Genomic DNA, 15,299 nt, shown 5'->3' with positions numbered 1-15,299 from the left:
GTTCTTTTTTTATATATATATATTTGTCATGCATATCATGTTTCAGATCATCAAGCAAATTTTAATAGTGGACAAAGATAACCAGAGTAAATAATTAAGAGGAAATAATAATAATAATCCCCTTAACAATAATATTAAGGGGGAAAAAAGCTATCCCAACCTACCTGGCCCTTTGTGGCCAGAGCCAGGTCTGCAAATTTGCTGCTAACATGATGCAAATTCCTACATAACTAGACTAAGGAACTCCAAGAAGAATTGGAAAAGGCACAAATGTGTGTGATCCTCCTGACTCACCCCACCCCAGGATGTAGTACCAGAAGAGCTGCTGTTCCCCAACAAAGACGGCCACTATGATGAGTGTGTGGAGGTAGATGCCTTCACACAGCATCCAGAAGTAGGTGGAAGTAGAGGTATACTGAGTCAGTACAGCCAGGATCTTACAGTTCACCTGATAGAGGGGATATCGTAAGTCCTTATATACTGAATATGTTATAAGCAGATTTTTTATAAATATGTAATTAAACACAAACAGAGGACCACAGGTGAAAACTGAGAAAGGCACTAGACTATGGATTATAAGGCCTTTTTGAAAACAGAGAAAACTCATGAGTGTAATGAGATGAAGACTAGTTGGTGGCTCACAGAGTTGCTGGTGTCTGTGCCCTGGTTATTGACTATGCTGAATGTGAGCCATATCATAGTAACAATTGAGTTTAAGATGAAGGAAAGAAACATGTTCTTATGAAGGGAGATTCTCTGGCAGCTAAGGCTCCTGAAAGAGAGCAGAGAGAGCAAAGGAACAGCATTAATGGACTACCGTATTAGTTACGGGTGCTTCAGAGTGAACTAATACTTTTCTCAGGAGATTAATATTCCCATTCAAGCAATCACCATTATTTTCTATGATAATTTAATCATATGATTATGAAGAGGGAAAAAACAAGAAGCAGTCAATTAACCCAGACAGAAGAAACCTCCCATGACTCACTTGAAGTAGGAGAAGATGGTCAGACTGATGACTAAGGACACAATGGAAAGACTATGACCCACCATGGCCATGTAGTAGACACTGATGGCAAGCTGCAGGGAACAAATTGCTCAGCTATGATGAATGTAAATAGATTTATCGCTGACTAAGAGTGATTTTCTTTTAAAATTAAGATGTTAGCCAGCACAGAATACAATCTTTGCATCTTCTCTTCACAGTATGTGAAAGCAGCACACAGCAATGCAAATAAAACAACTGTAAACTCTCTTCTGAGAGAGAAAGTATTTGCTGAATGGCCATCAATTAAGATGCACTAAACAGTAATCACTGCTGGAGAAATGGCATGGGAATTTTAAATTGATTAAAGACAATATACAAAAAGTCTGACAGGCTTTAGAGATTTGTTTCTGACAGGAATATTCTTCAAACAACTGGCCTGTTCAGTCTAGACATGAGGTTGATTAGACTAAAAGCAGATTTGAGCAAGGTGAAAATTTCTATCAGAACTCTACTTAGACATATTTTGGAGGGTTAGATGAGTTTGCAAAGTTTTATGGCTTTCTAATAGTTAAATTGGCATCTCCAAATCAGATCAAATGAGATAAGATAAAATTGCAAGTTGAAAGTTGAAAGTGCGAACAAATTCTAACTCCAGTCAGAAAATTTCACAAAAAACATTCATTTATTCAGAAAAATAGCTCCCGAAACAGTGGCACACAGAACCAGATTACAGTAAAGGTCAATGCTCCAATTTGGTCAATTCAGCCAAAACCAAACCAAATTAAACAAATGCAGTAAATGATGAAAATAGCTCCATTTTACCTTGAGTTTGTGGTTAGTGTGTGCAGAACACATGGTGTAGTTAGACCAGATTCTCTTGCTCTCTGGGTGATGGAACCACTGGCCATCAGGATTACAGACTTTGGTAACCCTCTCTGTTGAATGAACAGATTTTACATGTTGTCATAGTTGGCAATGATAGGCCCATTATACATGAAATACAGCACGTGGACGATTTGTAGTACATGCAGTTAGGTCTGTTCTTTGCTGCACAAAGGGACAATTTTTGCAGTTTTGCCCCTGTAAACCACCACAGTGGATTTTAAATAAAACCATCAAATTGTCCTTGAAGTGAAGGCTTTTAGCTTTAATTAAAAGGGTTTAACAAAATTATTACAGTTTAACAAATGCAACAACTTTTAAACACAGTCCCCCATTTTTGAAGTCTCTAAATTAGTTAGACAAACTAACTTAATTTTTAAATATCAGGACTGTTTTTAATACTTACATGAAGTCAATGACTGCCTTAAGACTTTAACCCATGGACATCTTTAACCCTGGAGAACCCATGGGCTCGGATCTGACCCCATTGGTTCTCCAGGGTTAAATGCTGTTTTTTCACCCTTGAAATGATCTGCCATGTGTTTACTGTAGCTTATTTAAGTTGCTGTTTGTTTGTGGAACTTTCTGCATTTAACTAGCGAAAAGGTTGTTTTTGCAATATGCTTTGGGTCATTTTCGTCTTACCCAACAGTTTTGCAGCATTTGGCTGAATCTGAGCAGAGAGTATAGCCCTGTTCACTTCAGTATTCATCCTGCTATTTCAACTAAAAGTCAAAACACCATTCATCACTAGTGATCTAGTTCCACTAGCAGCCGTACGGGCACATGCCATAACAAAGTCTCCACTATGTTGGACAGATGATTCCGCTTTGTCTTCCTTTTCTAGTAAATTACCCTTAGTTTCATCAGATTTTTCTGGAAAGTCAAATCTGGTTTTCAGGTTCATTAGTGTAACCAGTGGTTTGCACCTTGTTGTAAACCACCTGTACTTCATTCATGAAGGTGTATCTTGATTGCAGACTTTTGACAATGACATGCCTACCCCCTTGAAAGTGTTCTTGACTTGGCTAAATGTTTCAGAGTTGGTTTTCTGAACCATCGACAGAATTCTGTCAACATCCTCTCTAGTTGTCTTCTGATCAGTGCAAAAAATTGTTTTAACACTGCACAAGATTGTTGATTTGGCTACTCCTTTAGTTTTCCGATCACACTAATAGATTTATTTTGGTTTTGATCCTAATGACGGGCTTCTTCACTTGCACTGATAACTTTTTGAGCCTTACATTGACTAAAATGACTAAAAAAGCTATAAAACACAAATTCATTACTTTGAATGAAATTCAGACATTACGTGTCCTTTATTTCTCACGAAATAGCAAGGGAATGGACACCTGTCCAAGAAACTTCTTGTCAGTCCAATGAAAATGAAAATTGGTGACTATGTATCGACTATGTATAGAAATGCCTCTAATTCCTAAACAAATAATACAACATTTTTGTTAAACCCGTTTGATTGTGATTTAGAGATCAATCACATCTTCATTACTTGATTTAAAATTAACTATGGTGGTGTAAATTCAAAACTATAACTATCTTTGTTCAATCTATTATTCACTTACTGTATCAGTACAAATAAAAAAGAAGAATACAAAGAGACCATGTGTGTCCATTACGGCCTTACCAGTAGGGTCAAAGTCCATAAAATATGCTGGACACATCTGCATGACAGTTCCTGGAGCTGAATCATCCCAACATAGCCAGCCATCCCATGTACGGTTACAGTAAGGGCCTAAAGAGGGCAGAGGAGAAATGTCATTGAGATTTGCATGTCTGTGCAGTGGTAATTTAGGGTAAGATAACCATAAAACACACACACACACACACACACACACACACACACACACACACAGACAGAGAGAGAGAGAGAGAGAGAGAGAGCAGCTGGATAGTGTAGTGGTAACACTATCCGGTTGTTCAGTGATGACGCGACGAATCCTACTTCCGGGTCTAAAGTAGTCTGCGTTTAATATGGCTTTTGTGTTGTTAACATGTTTAATTTTATGTATTTTCTTCTATTTGATCTCAAAAAGCTCCTAAAACAGTCAGTGATCACTGTTGACCTCCCTCGGCTTTTATTACCACTAATCATTTATTTAGGCTCAGTTTTTAAAACCTTAGGATGAAACTACAGCCCAGCCCATGCAGCAGTATAAGAATGACTAACCTCATATGTGGATGGATCTCAGTTGTTCTCCTGGCTGAAGTTTGGTCCTTTTACAGCATCCTGCCATGCGATTACATTTGTTCCTGACCACCGACAACACTCACATTAACTTTTATTGAGTGGAAAAAAAAGTTAGCTTGTTTATATTAAGCTAACATAGCTGTGTCGCTAGCAGTCACGTAGCACATCATTATATACCAGCTAGCCCAACTTCAGTAACCCTACAAACGTCACTGCTGTTTAGTTTTCTGTCTTCATTTATGCTGGAAGTGATAGCAGAGCTGTACGTTTTAATTTGTTTCCAAAACCCCGCAGTCAGGACATGCTATATTGTATTTAGATAGAAGCTAGCGAGCTAACTTCTAACTCCGTTAAATGTCATAAATTCCGTTTTCATGGATGCCTGGATGTTAAACTCAATTGTTACACCTGGTAGAGCAGAACGCTGATCATTTTATTAAAGATGAAAGACTTTAGACAGTTTTTCAACTCTCAGTAATGCCATAGTGATCGTTTGATATATGGACCTGCAGCGGAGTTTAGACCCAGACACGGCTAGTGACGTCAGACTGAACAATCGGATAAGCCTTTTGGAAGTTCTAACCAAGTGGTGGCTAAGATGAATAGGCACATAGACAGGGGTGCACATAAGTGGTCCGCAGGTGCGCATTCGCTGTCAAAATAAAAGACGTGCACCAGATAAGAAGTTGCAACGCGTGTTTGCGTAGATAAAAGGCACTGTTTTTGTCCGCTAGAGTGAGATTTTCACGGCATATTCTGCACCACATCTCTGTGCGTTCATCATTTGAAGCCAGCTCACCTCCTGCAACCACTTTTCAATACGTGCTTCTTTTGCGGTTCGGACTCCTTATGACATTTCTTTGGAGGTGGAGGAACACCAAAGTAATTGCTTAAAGGAGCTTATCTGGTGTGCATCTTTTATTTTGACAGCGAATCCGCACCTGCGGACCACTTTTGTGCACCCCTGCAAATAGCTCAATACAGCGGCACACAGAAAGGAATTGGCAGTAATACCAGAGGGGTAAAACACCAGCCACTTGTAGACAGAGCAGTTCCTCAAGACTGCAAGACCAGACTGACCAACATGTCCACTGCCTGGATTGACTACAAGAAAGCATATTACTCAATGCCCCACGCATGGATCCTAGAATACCTAACACTATACAAGATCAACAGGACCTTAGGAGACTTTAAAGTTTGTAATATTTGCAGATGACACAAATATATTTTGTTCAGGTGTGGAATTGCCACAGGTTTTGGAGATGATCATACAGGAATTAACGATATTAAAGAAGTGATTTGATATAAATGAATTATCATTGAATCTAGATAAAAACTAATTTATGTTGTTTGGAAACCAAAATAAAAATATCAAAGTAGAAATATGTGTTGACAATGTATATTTAGAAAGAGTAAATGTAATAAAATTTCTTGGTGTGATCATTGACCACAAGGTCTGTTGGAAACCACACATTACTTATGTTCGAGGGAAATTGGCACGGAGCATTGCCGTCCTGGGGAAAGCAAATAATATATAAAGTAAGAAATAAATTGCTTCCAAAAGAAATCTGTAAATTGTTTATAGAAAGACAAGGTGGGTGTAACTTAAGTAAGTAAGTAAAACTTTATTTATATAGCACCTTTCAAGATAAAAATCACAAAGTGCTTCACAGAAGCTAAAGAGGGAGGGAAATAGAATTTGAAAATACAAAGCGCTAGAACAACTTTGAAAAGTATGTCTATCTCTATAGCAGGAGTTAAATTATGGAACAGTCTAACAGAAGAAATGAAAGAAAGTAACAACATAAACTAGTTTAAAATGAAATATAAAAAACAATTTTTTAACAAATATAAGAATGAAGAAAACAGGGTTAACCCAGTGCGGAAATGTTGTTCGTAATAGTGTTTTAGTTTGTTTGTCTCATAATTTGTCAATCTGCAAACGTTACCACTCAGTCCTTATTTATATGAAAGTAACTATACTGTGGTGGGGCTTGTTTATTTGTTTTGTTTATTTGTTTGTTTTGTTTTGTCTTTGCTTTACTTTTACTTCATATGTTGTTTGTTTAATTTAAGGCTAAAAGAAAATTAAATTAAAGGCAAAATTTGAGGGGGTAGGGAATAATAAGTGTAGACTTCTGCCTACTCCTTTTCAAACAAAAGAATGGAATGATATTTTGTAATGAATGTGAAGGCGCATGTTTGAAATAAAAATGAACTGAACTGAACTGAACTTCATTACAAACTCAATGGGGACATGGCAAACAACTCTAGAAGCCAACTTCAACTGCATAAGCCTTAAACCCCTTGGTGAGCAATGGCTATGGATACCGACTATGGAGTGGAGCAATTGACAGCCACCTCCTCTACATGGATGACATCGAGCTATATGCCAAGAGTGAATGAGACATCGATTCACCAATCCGCACCACTAGGATCTACAGCAGTGACATCGGAATGTCATTCGGATTGGAAAAAGTTGAATAGTAACAAAGAGAGCGAAGGTAGTCAGAAAAGAGGGGATCAAACTACCAGAAATGAATTCTACAGGCAGCAGAAACCCAAGAAAGAAAAAGAGCAAGGAGAAGAATCATCATGGTAGGACAGGCCCCTTCATGGTATGTATGAAGGCAGATTGAGGAAATTGTATCAGTGGCTGGACAAAGTTGGACTGAAAGACAATACAGAGGCCCTAATCATGGCACCACAAGAAATAGGTCTTAGCACGAGCTCAATAGAAGCAGGGTTCTACCACACCAAGCAAGATCCCAGGTGCAGGCTGTGCAAAGATTCCCTGGGATACATGGAACAACATAAACAAGTGGCCAGCATATACACAGAAACATCCGTGTATATCTGCACACCAAATCTGGAACTACTGTCCATCATGTGTCGTCCTTTTTATCTACCTCGGGAATTTACATCGGTCATTGTAAGTGCCGTTTATATTCCACCACAAGCGGACACGGTCACCGCCTTATGCGAGCTGCATGAGGCACTCACACAGCACCAGACACAACACCGGGACGCTGCGCTTATTGTGACGGGGGACTTTAATAGCGCCAACCTCAAACGCGCAGCGCTGAACTTTTATCAACACATCACCTGCCCCACCAGGGGTGAAAGGACACTGGACCACTGCTACACTACGGTCAAGGACGGCTACAAGGCACAATCCCGCCCCCCGTTTGGCAAATCTGATCACGCCGCCATCTTCCTCATGCCAAAATACAAACAAAGGCTGAAACAGGAAGTTCCGGTTCAGAGGAAGGTCGCGCGCTGGACGGATCAATCGTGGCCGCGTTACAGGACGCACTCGATGACGCAGACTGGGGCATGTTCAGAAACAGCTCCGACGATGACGTCAACGTGTTTACGGAAGCGGTTGTGGGATTCATCGGGAAACTAGCGGATGATACCGTGGAGACAAAGACTATCACAACGTTTCCCAACCAGAAGCCGTGGGTGGATAAAACCATCCGCGACGCTCTGAGATCCCGCACCGCTGCCTACAACACGGGACTCATGACGGGGGACATGGACCCGTACAAAGCCGCGTCATATAACGTGCGGAGGGCGGTGAAAGAGGCGAAGCAGCGCTACGGGAGGAAACTAGAGTCACAACTCCAACAGAGTGACTCTAGGAGCCTGTGGCGGGGACTAAGGACAATAACGGACTATAAAGCACCAACAACCGGTATGACGAACGCGGCCGTGACTCTGGCAGACGAGCTGAACACTTTCTATGCTCGCTTCGAGGCTGCAGCTAAGGTCTCCAACAATGCTAGTGTTAGCGGCGCTAACGGCTGCAGACAGGAAGATACTGCCAGCACCGGAAACGTGCTCGTCATCTCCGAGCATGAAGTAAGGAGAGCCTTCAAGAGAGTGAACACCAGGAAAGCAGCAGGACCAGACGGCATCCCAGGTCGTATCCTCAGAGACTGCGCATACCAGCTAGCTCCTGTGTTCACTGAGATATTCAACATCTCTTTATCTCAGTCGGTGATCCCCACATGCTTCAAAGAGTCCATCATTGTTCCTGTCCCGAAGAAACCCCACCCTGCTTCTCTCAATGACTATCGCCCTGTAGCCCTCACCTCAGTAGTGATGAAGTGCTTTGAACGCCTGGTCAGAGACTTCATCATTTCTTCACTACCAGACACACTGGACCCACTACAGTTCGCTTACCGTCCAAATCGTTCCACAGACGATGCCATCTCTCATCTCCTCCACACATCACTCACTCACTTGGACACTAGAAGGGGGAATTATGTTAAAATGCTCTTCATAGACTACAGCTCTGCATTTAACACCGTAATTCCCTCCACACTCACCACCAAGCTGGAGCATCTGGGACTCAGCTCATCTATGTGTCAGTGGATCTCCAACTTCCTAACTGGCAGACCACAGGCAGTAAGGATGGGCGGACATGTCTCAGCCTCCACCACTCTCAGCACTGGAGCCCCCCAGGGGTGTGTTCTGAGCCCCCTGCTGTACTCTTTGTACACATATGACTGTGTGGCCACTACCAGCTCCACCACCATCATCAAGTTTGCTGACGACACCGTCGTGGTGGGCCTGATCTCTGATAACAACGAGACGGCCTACCTGAAGGAGATTAGGAATCTGGAGAACTGGTGCCAGAGGAACAACCTCCTTCTAAACGTCAGTAAGACAAAGGAGCTGATAGTGGACTTCAGCACTAAGCAGGAGAGGAACTACCAGACCCCCGTCATCAACGAGTGCCCAGTGGAGAGAGTGGACAGCTTCAAATACCTCGGAGTTCACATCACGCAGGACCTGTCATGGTCCTGTCACATCAACACCGTGGTGAAAAAGGCCCGACAGCGTCTCTACCACCTCAGACGCTTGAGAGACTTCCAACTGCCCTCCAAGGTGCTCAGGAACTTTTACTCGTGCACCATAGAGAGCATCCTGGCGGGAAACATCTTAACCTGGTTCGGGAACAGCACCATGCAGGACAGACGAGCTCTACAGAGGGTTGTGCGGTCAGCTGAGCGCACCATCCGCTCCGAGCTCCCTGACCTGCACTCAATCTACAGCAGGCGGTGCTGGACCAAGGCCAGGAAGATCGTGAAGGACCTCAGCCATCCCAACAACAGACTGTTCTCTCTGTTGAGGTCAGGAAAGCGATTCCGCTCCCTGAAGACCAACACAGAGAGACTGAGGAGGAGCTTCTTCCCGCAGGCGATACGGTCTCTCAATCACAATCACACCACCACACAGTACTGACCCACACATATGGTTCTTACACACACACTGGACTTTGGTTTTGCACAACACTGGTCACTATATTCTTCATTTCCGGTTAATACTTGTACAGCTGCTGTTATTGTGTATATATTTATTTATATTTAGATTTCTTCATACATTCTTATATAGTTCTATATTGTGTATTGTGTATTTTGTTGTACAGTTATTTTATTTTCAACTTTAATTTATATATTTATCTTTATCTTATTCTTCCCAGTTAAATTTACCCTTCATTCTAATTTGTGTTGTACAGTTATTTCATTTTTAACCTTAATTTATATTTTATTCCTTCCTAGTTAAATTTACCCTTTTTAATTTTTCATATTTATTTCCTATCTTATTCATAGCCTTTTCCTTTTTTGTTTTCTTTAGGTCACGAGCAGTTGTCCAAGCATTTCACTACATATCGTACTGTGTATGACTGTGTACGTGACAAATAAAATTTGAATTTGAATTTGAATTTGACTATGGCCTGGAAGTCCCACGGTCAAAATGGGACATGGTTCCTAGGGTGGTTGAGAATGACCAAGCTAAGTTCCTGTGGGACTTCCAGATACAGACAGACAAACTGGTGATAGCTAACCAGCCAGACATGGTAGTGGTGGACAAGCAGAGGAAGATGGCTGTAGTGATAGATGTAGCTATACTGAGTAATAGCGACATCAGGACGAAGGAACACAAGAAGCTTGAGAAGTAGGGCTGAGAGAAGAGCTCAAGAAGATGTTAAGGGTGAAGGCAATAGCTGTTCCGTTGGTAATCAGAGCACTGAGTGCAGTGCCCTTGAAGCTTGGCAAGTGCCACCAGTAGATCCCAGACATCCAAGATTTCTGTCCAGAAGAGCGCAGTCCAAGGAACAGCAAAGATACAGCTAAAAGAACACCCGGAGGGGCGAGAGGCACCCTAAAGTGATTATACACCAACTGCTCATTTTGAATTTATTTTATCATCCACAGGCAACCCTTTAAATTATTATTACTATTTATATAGATTTTCCATTCATTATAAATAGTGTGTTACTCTTATATAGAGAGTGTAACCACAGCTGGGCTACACAAAGCTTCTCAACAATACTCGGAAATTCGCTTATACCAGGTCCCACAGAGGCATGCTGGGAATTGAAACACACAATAACATTTCAAAGGCAGTGAAGTACTGAATGGGAGTAACAGGCACTGGGGAAATACAAAGGGCAAGTTTCCTTTCTTTCTGACTCACTTCCTCTCTCTCTCTCTTCCTCTCTCTCTCTGTCCCTCTCTCTTTCTCTTTTCCAAGGAATGTGCACACACCAAATAGGAAGGACTGCCAGTAATACACCTCACTTCCTTACTATTCAACTGCTATCAGTTACTTAATATGTTATATGTTGCTTTACGATATATATACACTACTGTGCTGTAAACAAAATGCTGTAAACAAAGAGTGCTTTCAGAAAAAGAAATGATTGTTTATTGGCCCCAAATGTATTCTGCAGCAGGATAATGACCCCAAACACACAGCCAAAGTCATTAAGAACTCTCTTCAGCGTAAAGAAGAACAAGAAGTACTGGAAGTGATGCTATGGCCCCCACAGATCCCTAATATCAACATCATCAAGTGCCTTTATGTATTTTTACTTGATAAACAGAAAATACAGCAACTGCTTTATCACACAGAGAGGTCTACACAATAGCAATGGACTCCTTTACTGCCCCCGAAAGGTGGAGGATGGAAAATATCCAGACTTTTGTTGATGGTGGTTCAGGGGTTTATTTCAAGCCAATTTCACATTCTAAAACAACTTAGTGGGTTAGCGGTAAACAACCCCACCTCCTGTGTATGCTTGCTCTACGGAGCTTTTAAATGCCATTGCTACCAACATTTAAAGTCTTCCGATATAGGTGAGGAATTTGAGGAGTTTTTCTTCTGCCTTGGTGAGATCATGAGTTAAAGTTTTATTTTCCCTTTCCTCTTCATTTACTAGTAATGCAACAAGTCATCTGTTCTAGCACTGGCTCTGATATAATTATGTGGAATGTTTTCCAAACACAATGAAAATAGATGAATTTTTATTAATTAATTTTATTAATTAATTGTTTCATGCATACTGTGCATGTTTATATTTGCAGAAGAAACGATTTCAATGCTTCTTTAATACTGCAGCATCCTCCATCTACCAGGAATAATATACTTAAAAGAAATTCATCCAGCTGGGATGGAACAATGGGTAAAGTGTTATCATCACCTTCTTCTGTTACTGGATCGTGGATTATTTTCAAGTAGCATTCAAACTGAGCAGCCAGGATCTGCCGTCTCGACTGTCCAAGTAAGTCGGCCAAATCCATGTTAGTAAAATTCTCCTGCCGTGGCATTGTTTTTTCAGTGACTGCCAGGGACTCCATATCCTGACAGTGGGCCACCTGGGCAAGGTAGTCATCAAAAACAAAGAGTATGTTAGAGATACTACAAATCTACGTCCTCTAATTTAATCAAAGCACATTCTGGCTTTGACATAAAGCATTAGACACTTAAATAGCTAATGGGTGAAAGGAGTACTCACCTCTGTGAAGAGTGCCAGTGCAACCAGCAGGGAGAGTGTTAGGGTTTTCCACATTTCTCTAAAAGGAAAAGAAGAACATGAACAATGTAATTGTGAAACATCTGTACGCTAAGTCTCCCACCATATGTACATGTGAAGTGGCTTCAGCTGCATCATTCAAGTACGACATAAAACCACCACTAGCATGCATGAAATCAAGCGCTCCGCATAGCGTCACTGTTGCAGGCCGAACCCAAATGCCTCTGTGTGAACGCACAGTTTTTATAAGCACATTCGTGTATGTTTATTCGCTGTTTGTGTATCTTCTCATTTATCAGCAAAGGAAGTTCATGCTCCCGCAGTCATTTCTCTCTACTGTCCACTCAGGGTCACAGAAACAGATGTGTGTTTATTGTTATTTTGGGGCAAAAGAGCAGCGAGTTCCCTTTAGCTTTTCATCTTTAATGAGCCAGCCAGTTACAGAGTCTCTAACAACAAATACACAGTCAGTGCTTTAATTCTGTTGTTCTCGCTCTCTATAGTCAGACTTTGTTTCGGGGATTTGCTCAATGCAAAAATCTACAGCTGCATATTCTGTTTAATTTTTCCTTGAAGCAAAATGTATTGTGAAACGGAGGCATCTACATTTTTTTTAAGATTTCAAATGATTAAAGTCAAACACAACTGATAAAATAGCAACATTTTATCAACATGGTTACAAAAACATTTTGCCAGATGTGAAAGGGATATAAACTGAAGAGTGTATGAGAAAAATATCTGAAAAAGCAATAAGAGTTCGCATTATCGTCAATAAATTCTCTGTAGGGGACAGAGTAATGAAAGCATTTTGACAGATGCGAATAAGAGAGATAGAAAAGCAAAAGGGGAAAGAAATGTGTGGAAATGTTGTGAGTCAGCGGTGTTGTTTCTCTAAATATTCAGTTTTATAATTATTTTTGTGTGTGTAAAAGAGCCTGGAGAGAAGAGCTCTCAGAATACAGGCAGACTTGATTTCATCATCCAAAATCTTCTGCGTGACTGGATCATTTTTTTCTCCACTCAATCCAACATATAAGATGAAAACGTTTAAGTTTACAACTGAAATATTCTTGTTTGATGCTTTTGTCTCTGTTGCTTATTTACTCATTGTGACAATAGAATATATTAAAAATAGTTTTGTAACTCTCGTGAAAATTTAGTTCTCTTATTTTTAATTGAACATACACTGGTGATGAAAAGAAAGAAACAAACACTGAACGGTGTAGGTGAGGACAGTAAGCAGGCTTGGTAGACAGATTAACAAATAACAGGACCCATCAAACGCTTAGTTATTCAAATAATTAAACATTTAAGAAAACATGCTTAAAATATAAACTTAATGTATTTCAATTAAGTAAATTTAATTTGACCAGATTCCATTAAATGTAACATTTTATATTCTACACAAGTAAAATTACCATATAATAAAATGAAGTTAAGTCAGCTTGTTTTGTATTTTGGTAATGCCTTTTATATAAATTTATTTTGATCTATTGTAATATTGTGAAGCACTTTTCAAGCCTTTGGTTTTAAACGTGCTATTTAAATAAAGTTGTATTGTATTCTTATAAGTCTGGACACAGACTGGATGTCATGTTGTATTGCGTAAAACAGCTTAAACTACACTTATTATAATTAAAATATCAGTTCGCCAATGTTAAAGGTTAAAGTCAAGTGCTTCTCAAATGCTCATGAGTCAGTCGCAAGCATACAAAAATGACTTGTAACTAGGTTTGAAGTGAAGGCAACACACAGGAAATGTCCCAAGCTCATTACAGCAAAGCTTGCCTGCAAGATTCTTTCCGAACTGCTTGCTTCTGCAGTTTTCCTCCACCAACCCAGAGAAAGTTTTGGTATTGCTGAGTCTGCTAAGATCAAGTACAACCACGGATTACTTTAGATTGTTTAACCACAGCTTTTTCCCCCAGCTGAGGAGTATTTCAAATCGACTGCAGCACAGGGGGAATTTAATGTGAATATTGATCTTTAAGTAACTTACAGAAGTAAAAAAGTCACTTGTGTTTTTGCATTCTTTATATTAAGAATCATCAACTATTATCTTTACTACTACCATGTGCAAATAGGTTTCTGATTTGGTCTTTTAATGCCATCCTACCAGCGAAGAACAACATCGTAGCCACAGGCTATTGTAGCCTGCCCTTACTTTTTTTTCTTCGCATCACAAACTGTGCTGTGACAGTTTTTCCCATGAACTTCAGTTCTGAGTTTCCGTCAGTGACAATGATGACACGCACAAACACACACAAATATTTATAATTATGATTCAATCCATCAAGAACCAAACAATGATTGCCCCTCTTTCTGTTTTGTACACAGTTGCCTCTCGTAATGTATTGTTCCCCATCAGAACATTGTTAACCCAAGGACACGCACCCGCACATATCATAATGCCTTGGCAAGTGCTCGCTATGTGCCATTGTCACCAATAAACACTGCTTGCAATCTATCTGTGAATTGTAGCCAAGTGGTTTGGATTGTCTTTGTTTTGCGGTAACAAACTGAGATGCTATTGCTGATTCGTCACTTCCTTTGTCCCTGTGGTTTTATTGTCTTTTATTTTCTCTTAGGCCGTCACCTCTCAATTTGAACTTAGGTGATGCAGATGCATGCTGATTTGACTGTGCCCAGAGAATTGTGTGTCCTATATTCAGCCAGACACATTAAGACGCACACATACAATAAAGCCAACACCCTTTCCGCTTGATCTCTTTCTTTTTCTCTTACTGCTGCTCTTGAAGACTCTTCCTCTCAAACTATTTTTTGTCCTCTGGTTTTTCTCATCCTACACTGCTTCCTGTCAGCATTTATCTCAGTCATACCGGTTCATCTGGTGAGAACAAAAGCCCGAAAATCACTGACATGTCAGTGAGACTGAAGAATATTGTGACTGCTTTTCTTTTACGGCTATGAAAAAAAGCTGGGAATCACTGCTGACCAGTGTTTGAACTCAGAGATTCAAACAGTGTTTAAAAAAAGAAAAGTCGTACTGAGTGCAGACATAAAAAAACACATCACTTTGACAAAGCATCAGCACATGCAGCTTACAATAACCTGGTTCATGAAGAAAACAATGAGTCTTTATACTGTAGCTCTGAGCACCATTACAGCAGGCCAGCTGGGACAGTATCACTAATACTGTGTAAAATAACAACAATAACATAAGTTTCCCCCCTAATTTAGTTAACCTTTCCACACCATTATATTAAGAAATTTTACTTTATAAGTCACTATGCTGTCAATCTCCAAACAATCTCCAAATTTTGACCATGTTTATTAAAAGTCCCAGCACCGTCTGCAGTACATGTAGCAGAGTAGCATAACAGCTGAGCAGACACTGATGTGGGTCAAGTCCCTGTGCTTTTCTTGTGTTGCAT

At 40.3% G+C, this 15,299-nt stretch overlaps 1 protein-coding gene across 1 annotated transcript in view; it reads right to left on the bottom strand.

Annotated features, from left to right (window-relative positions):
- calcrl2 (calcitonin receptor-like 2) overlaps positions 1-15,299 on the bottom strand; it is a 43,220-nt gene that overhangs the window by 7,919 nt on the left and 20,002 nt on the right. The window contains exons 2-8 of the mRNA XM_082519950.1: positions 11,887-11,944; positions 11,572-11,746; positions 3,513-3,620; positions 1,811-1,923; positions 989-1,080; positions 643-772; positions 295-448 (exon numbers count right to left, since the gene is read on the bottom strand). Of these exons, the coding sequence (XP_082376076.1) occupies positions 295-448; positions 643-772; positions 989-1,080; positions 1,811-1,923; positions 3,513-3,620; positions 11,572-11,746; positions 11,887-11,944 (830 nt within the window). The remainder of the gene's footprint in view (positions 1-294; positions 449-642; positions 773-988; positions 1,081-1,810; positions 1,924-3,512; positions 3,621-11,571; positions 11,747-11,886; positions 11,945-15,299) is intronic.

Source organism: Aulonocara stuartgranti (genome assembly GCF_965226115.1).
Source record: "Aulonocara stuartgranti genome assembly, chromosome: 20".
In the NCBI taxonomy this organism is placed as follows: domain Eukaryota; kingdom Metazoa; phylum Chordata; class Actinopteri; order Cichliformes; family Cichlidae; genus Aulonocara; species Aulonocara stuartgranti.
Note: the sequence above shows the minus strand (reverse complement) of the source record. Positions and strands in the feature narration are given on the sequence as shown.